This window comes from Zea mays, chromosome 10 (assembly GCF_902167145.1).
Source record: "Zea mays cultivar B73 chromosome 10, Zm-B73-REFERENCE-NAM-5.0, whole genome shotgun sequence".
Taxonomy (NCBI): Eukaryota; Viridiplantae; Streptophyta; class Magnoliopsida; order Poales; family Poaceae; genus Zea; species Zea mays.
The window spans coordinates 87,267,684-87,273,868 of record NC_050105.1 but is presented as its reverse complement, the minus strand read 5'-3'; the positions used below and the strand labels follow the sequence as shown (position 1 = coordinate 87,273,868).

General features: G+C 43.1%; 1 protein-coding gene across 1 annotated transcript; it reads left to right on the top strand.

The window, feature by feature from the left end:
* Positions 1 to 1,725: 1,725 nt before the first annotated feature.
* LOC103641344 (shaggy-related protein kinase alpha-like) lies at positions 1,726 to 5,380 on the top strand. Its single transcript, NM_001301432.1, has 13 exons — positions 1,726 to 1,859; positions 2,557 to 2,754; positions 2,857 to 2,949; positions 3,044 to 3,103; positions 3,226 to 3,498; positions 3,584 to 3,658; positions 3,763 to 3,819; positions 3,901 to 4,041; positions 4,127 to 4,177; positions 4,255 to 4,350; positions 4,442 to 4,525; positions 4,736 to 4,838; positions 4,942 to 5,380. Exons 2-13 carry the CDS (start codon positions 2,638 to 2,640, stop codon positions 5,022 to 5,024), a joined length of 1,233 nt encoding a protein of 410 aa, NP_001288361.1. The 5' UTR covers positions 1,726 to 1,859; positions 2,557 to 2,637; the 3' UTR covers positions 5,025 to 5,380.
* The last annotated feature ends 805 nt before the right edge of the window (positions 5,381 to 6,185 follow it).

Sequence of the window (6,185 nt, the reverse complement as noted above, 5' to 3'; positions counted from 1 at the left end):
CTTAACCAAAAAACCTTATTTGAGGTATCGTCCCATCCCGTCCCGTCTTGTCCTTATTTGTGGTATAATTTAGAGAGTGTGTTGTAAAGGAAAGAGAATATTTCTTTAGAGAATAAAATTTAGAGGACGTTGCTGGAGTTTAAGAGCTAGCTAATAAGTTTCCTTTACTCGTACAATTTAGTTAATTTTAGCCGCTCACTGCTAGACCTTGGAGTCCAAATACGGGAGGTCTGCTGGCTGCTTTGTACATATACCTGAACATGAGCAGGGGCGAACAGCTAGCCCATTCCGTGAACTAAATGTTTATGAACACACAAGCAAAGACGCTCCATGCATGAAGAGAAACTGCTCGCAGGACGACTACAATATCCAAACCTTTACTATTATTTTTTTGTCCTCGACAGCCATGATCGACAGGCATCAATGAGTAGAGGCACTCGCAGGGATAGCTGCTTTACAACAGAAAGAGAAGACAAGAACATTTAGTAGTATAAGATTGCAACGCCCAGTAATTAAACTAGTCGCAATTAAAAGGGCCGGGAAAGCAAGAGCCAAAAGGCTGTTTCAAAGATTTTTTCTTCTTCTTCTGATGATGATTATTAGTGATGCGTGTCTGGTGGCCGGCCAAGCTAGAGGCAGCTACTGTATCTACGTCTATATATTTATATACAGGCAGTATTTGATAGCTACTACTACCATTACTAAGGGGGTGTTTGGTTTTAGAGACTAATTTTTAGTCCCTCCAATTTATTCCACTTTAGTCACTAAATTGTCAAATATGGAAACTAAAATAGAGTTATAGTTTCCATATTTTGAAATCTATAGACTAAAGTGGAATAAAACGGAGGGACTAAAAATTAGTCCCTAGTAACCAAACACTACCTAAGCTACAATGGAATGCTTTTTTTTTAAAAAAAACAAAATTTCCTCTCTGCATTAGTACGTACTCGCATCTAATAATGGAACTGTTTTGTTTTTGTTGTCTTTAAGCTGGTGAGCTGCTGGCTATGGCGTGCAGGAAGAGAAGAGGAGTGGAAGGGGATCTCAGCAGAGTTGCCCATGCCCATGCCCCGGCCCCGGCCGACCATGACAGCCTGTGCCGGACCCCACCCAAATCATTTCCTTGCTCTTCAAATTAACATAATAAATGTGTCCCCACAGAGAAGTTTAATTAGGAATACATCCATGCATATCGTCTCATCGCATTGAGTTTGTGAGTCGTTTACCTTGTTCTACAAGATCGGAACGGAACATATGGTTTTGCGCTAGATTCAGTTCACACTAATTATTAAAAAGAGGCCATATATTTGTATAGGCCATATTTGTATCACTCCCCTACTACTCCACCATGCAGCTTGTTAGTTGTTACATGTGGTTAAAATAGACAATTTTTATTAAACCAGGTTAACAATAACTAATACTACGAGTTAGCAGCGCTTTATTATAATTAAAAGAGAGAGGGGGGAAAAGGAAGAAAAGAGGCACACCGGAACAAATGGAGAAGCGCTGGCGCCGCTGGAACGAAACTTTCAACGGTCAAACAGACAAGATAATAATCTATCAGTAAAAAAAACTCCATCTTTTTTCCCGCTCTAATTAATAAATAATGAACCAATCAATTAAAATAATGGATTTATTGCTGTCCGGCGATTTTCTTGTGCGTTATTAACGTGTCTTCCTTCTCTCTCCGGCGTCGCGTCGCGTCCCTCCTTCCTCCCTCTCCATTTCCGCCACCACCCCCCCTCTCTCTCTCTCTTCTTCTTCTTCAATCCTCCCTCCCCGCGCCGGAGTTGGAGGAGGGAGAGGGGACAAGCTTTCCGGCGCCGACGCCGACGCGGACCCGGCGCCGACACGATCCGGTAATCCTCTCCGTGCTCGCGCTGTGCGCCTCTCCGTGGATCCGGTCGGGCGTTTGATTCCGCAGCGGCGTCTTCCGTAGCCCTGGCGATCCGTGAGATCGAGGGGCGCTGGCGTGGTGGGCCGGGTAGGCGCGCGCTTTTTTTCGCCGTTTCGGGCGTCTCTGGTTCGCTCGATTCGGGACGAGCAGGCGCGAAAGGCGTCCTCTTCTGGGATTGATTTTGTTTGTGATTTTTTCCCGAACGGCGGTAGTTTTGGCTTCCAAGGTCCGTTCTTGCTCGTGTCGGTTTTCCACCCGCGTGAGATGGATTGGTGGGGAAAAGTGTCAGCTTTGGCGCGAATTTGGCGAGATGCATCGAGAACGGTCTTCCTCCTTTTTTTTCGTGATTTAGTTATGTGCTAGTACGTCTGCTAGATGTTAATCACTCTGCTAGGATAATCTTCTCCATTTATGATCAGAGCTGAATTGCTCTCGGACCAACAGAGTTTCCAATCGATCATGCTAGGGGCAGGAGACTTCCCGATTTGGAAGGGGTTGGCCTTTCCTTGTCAAGTCTCCCAAGCCTATCTAGCAATACAAACATGCCTGCAACTGCAAGTGAATGTGCCTTTTCAACAAACATTTCATTCAACCGCTGATTTCTAACATCCCGATCATGTGTTTTTTTTTTTCACCTCCCGTAATCTTGCTCTTTACAGGTGGATCAAGTGCATCACACCTTTAGGGAGGCCCCTTGGACAGCAGTTTGTGCTGCAAATTCTATATAGCTCTGTCGCAGCATGGCCTCGGTGGGCGTGGCACGCTCTTCTTTGGGATTTCAGAATGGCACAAGTTCTAGCAGTGACCCAGATCGTCTTCCCAACGAGTTGGGCAGTATGAGCATAAGGGACGACAAGGTAATCTCATCTCCCCCGAATGTTTCATCAATTATTGCTTTCTGGTGGGTGCTCAGTGCTCACTTTGTATTTGGTTTGGTTTTTGTTTGAAAAAAAATGCAGGACGTTGAAGATATTGTAGTCAATGGCAATGGGGCGGAGCCTGGTCATATCATAGTGACCAGCATTGATGGGAGAAATGGGCAGGCAAAGCAGGTATTTTAAACAAAAAAAACATATGTCCTGTTATTGTAGGGAACTGAAGGTCCCTTTCTTTCAATTTACTGATGTATATATATGTGCACCGCAGACCATTAGTTACATGGCTGAGCGGGTGGTAGGTCATGGGTCCTTCGGAACCGTTTTCCAGGTTTGTTACTATACAAATCAGTATGAAACTGAATTATCTGGTTTTTATTGTAGTATTTCACTTAGGTAGTAACTAATAGCTCCTTCCCCTCTTTTTTTATAAAAATAAATGATCTTGTACAGGCCAAGTGTCTTGAAACTGGTGAGACCGTAGCTATAAAAAAGGTTCTTCAAGACAAGAGATACAAGAATCGTGAGCTGCAAACCATGCGAGTGCTTGACCACCCAAATGTGGTGGCTCTAAAGCACTGTTTCTTCTCAAAGACTGAGAAAGAGGAGCTTTACCTCAATTTGGTGCTTGAGTATGTACCGGAGACTGCTCATCGTGTCATCAAACATTACAACAAGATGAACCAGCGCATGCCTTTGATTTATGCAAAACTGTATATGTATCAGGTAAAGCTTACTCTGCTGGGAGTTGTTGACAGATCCTGTATAACTGCATGACAATAGTAACATGTCAAACCTTTGCGATTCACAGATTTGTAGAGCCTTGGCATACATTCACAACAGCATTGGAGTGTGCCACAGGGACATTAAGCCGCAAAATCTCCTGGTATAGTAGTAATTTCTGTTTGAATTCATTAAGGAGAAATTCATCTTTAGTTAAATTATAAGCGCAGCTTCAGATGGTTTAATGCAATTCTATTTGTGCAACAGGTTAATCCTCATACCCATCAGCTAAAATTGTGTGACTTTGGCAGCGCGAAAGTTCTGGTATGGTTATAAGCAAGCAACTGATATTCACAGGAATCTTCATCCTTGTTGCGTGCCTAAATTTTGTTTGTACTGTTTTAGGTAAAAGGCGAACCAAACATTTCTTACATCTGTTCTAGGTACTACAGAGCTCCAGAGCTCATATTTGGTGCTACTGAATACACAACAGCCATTGATGTTTGGTCTGCTGGCTGTGTGCTCGCTGAGCTGCTTCTAGGACAGGTAAGTGATCACTCCATGTACGTGGGTCATCAGTGGACTACCCCAGCTTATGTCTGCCTACAATCTGATTGTTCTTTTTTAACAGCCTCTGTTCCCTGGAGAAAGCGGTGTTGATCAGCTTGTTGAAATCATCAAGGTAAACTACTATCTTTGTCCCGATTAAACTCCTGCATATCGTTGCTTTACCTCCAATTTAATCTCATCCTCTCTCAGGTTCTGGGCACACCCACACGTGAAGAAATTAAGTGCATGAATCCAAATTATACCGAGTTTAAATTCCCGCAAATCAAAGCTCACCCATGGCATAAGGTAGGGATTTTGTATTGGATTGTGTGCCCTCTCTTCCTGTCCCTAACCTCCACCAAGGTTGACATCTTCCATTGATGTCTTTCTGTGCTAGATATTCCATAAAAGGATGCCTGCTGAAGCGGTAGATCTCGTGTCCAGGCTTCTGCAGTACTCACCAAAACTTCGGTCGACTGCTGTAAGTGTAACATCATTATTTTAGCAAACAAGAGGCATTGGAATTTACTGCCCTGTTATTAGTATTGTTTTCCTTTCTTTCACTGATTTAAGCATTACTTAGCACAAATCACTTTACTGTCCGTTATAACAATATCATATAAACACTTCTTCACAAAACCGGAAACCTTGGTTATTGTCATTTACATTGCAAGTTTGTTACTCCCTACAGTTGGAAGCATTGGTCCATCCGTTCTTTGATGAACTTCGGGATCCAAACACCCGCTTACCGAATGGTCGTTTTCTTCCGCCTCTCTTCAATTTTAAGCCCCATGGTGAGCCTGTTATACTGACTTGACTTGTGCCGATAAAGAAAAAAACGTAAAAAAACAACTCGTCAACTGATACGCTGTTGCCACTGTGGTGGTATCAAAACAGAGCTGAAGAACGTGCCGGCGGATTTCATGGTGAAATTGGTCCCTGAGCATGCACGGAAGCAATGTGCCTTCGTAGGGTGGTGATCTCTGGATAAGAGGATGACGACTCGATGATTAGCTGAGGACCAAGTTAATGTCTGTTAGAAACTGCCGGAGATCGACATTGCCAGATGTGGTGTGGTATAAGATAGGCAATATGTGTGATTATTTTTTGTTCGAGGTTATCACCCCCCTTGCCCCAGAAAAGATGAGAAGATGTCGATGTAACAAGCCCTCTGCGCTTCTGTAAGTAGATGAGTGTTGCTGCATGCCCCCTGGGTACATGTATCGGTTTGAGCAGAATTCTGTTTGCCTGAATCGTGCCATCACCACGCAGGGATCCATCCCTTGTGTGACGATGTTCAGCCCAACATTTGTTTATGGATTCAGGCTATTCGTTCATTTGTACTCCTCGCATCCTATGGATGATTAAGCAATATTTGCAATTTTTCTATTTTGATACGTAGTTATTTTAACACCTAAAGAAAAAGTTTGGGTTGCCATATTCAGTATATTGTAAAGAAAAAGAATAATAACCACAAGTACCAGTAAATTTGTCGTCGACAAACAATAGTCTTTTTAAGGAAGCAGGCCGAAGTTGTATGCAGGTTAATGTAGTGAGCCTACAGATTATTATTTAATTATTTACCACTTTCTATGTACTGAATGGCAACACATTCTTGACACAATGGCAATGGCTCGTTGGCTTTCACTCAGGTAACCCCAGATGTTAGTGGCTCAGTAAGGTCTATATGATGGTTTACAAGAATCTCTAGGTTTACCAGAGATAATCAAGTCATTGTCTCTGCTTTCAACAGCCCATCAATCACAAGATGCCCACACTGGTGACTAAGGCCAGCAGAGTTCACAGGTCTGAACACAGGAACAGGAAGCAAATTGAGGTCAGAATTTAGAAAGCTATGGAAGATAAACAACATGATTGCACATCGTCCAGCAGTATAGACAACATGCAGCCAGTTCATCTGCGAACACAAAGTTTACTTCCTTATGGTGAGTTCACGACATCATACGCTGATAAACAACATGACTGCGTATCCGAGAATAGAATTTCGTGCTGCTTAAATTAGCACTTGTTCGCGACACGGTTTTGGACCGATTCGGACTTTTCGGTGTCTGATTCACGATCCGTTTGTTTTGTTGGTCTCGTGTGAGTATTAGAAACATTTTGAAATCATGAGATCACTG

Excerpts from the sequence above, each read along its gene's own strand:
- LOC103641344 (NM_001301432.1), top strand. The coding sequence starts at position 2,638 with ATGGCCTCGGTGGGCGTGGCACGCTCTTCTTTGGGATTTCAGAATGGC. Across the intron at positions 2,755-2,856 it reads TGAGCATAAGGGACGACAAG|GACGTTGAAGATATTGTAGT; the intron begins GTAATCTCATCT and ends AAAAAAATGCAG. Across the intron at positions 4,839-4,941 it reads CTTCAATTTTAAGCCCCATG|AGCTGAAGAACGTGCCGGCG; the intron begins GTGAGCCTGTTA and ends GTATCAAAACAG.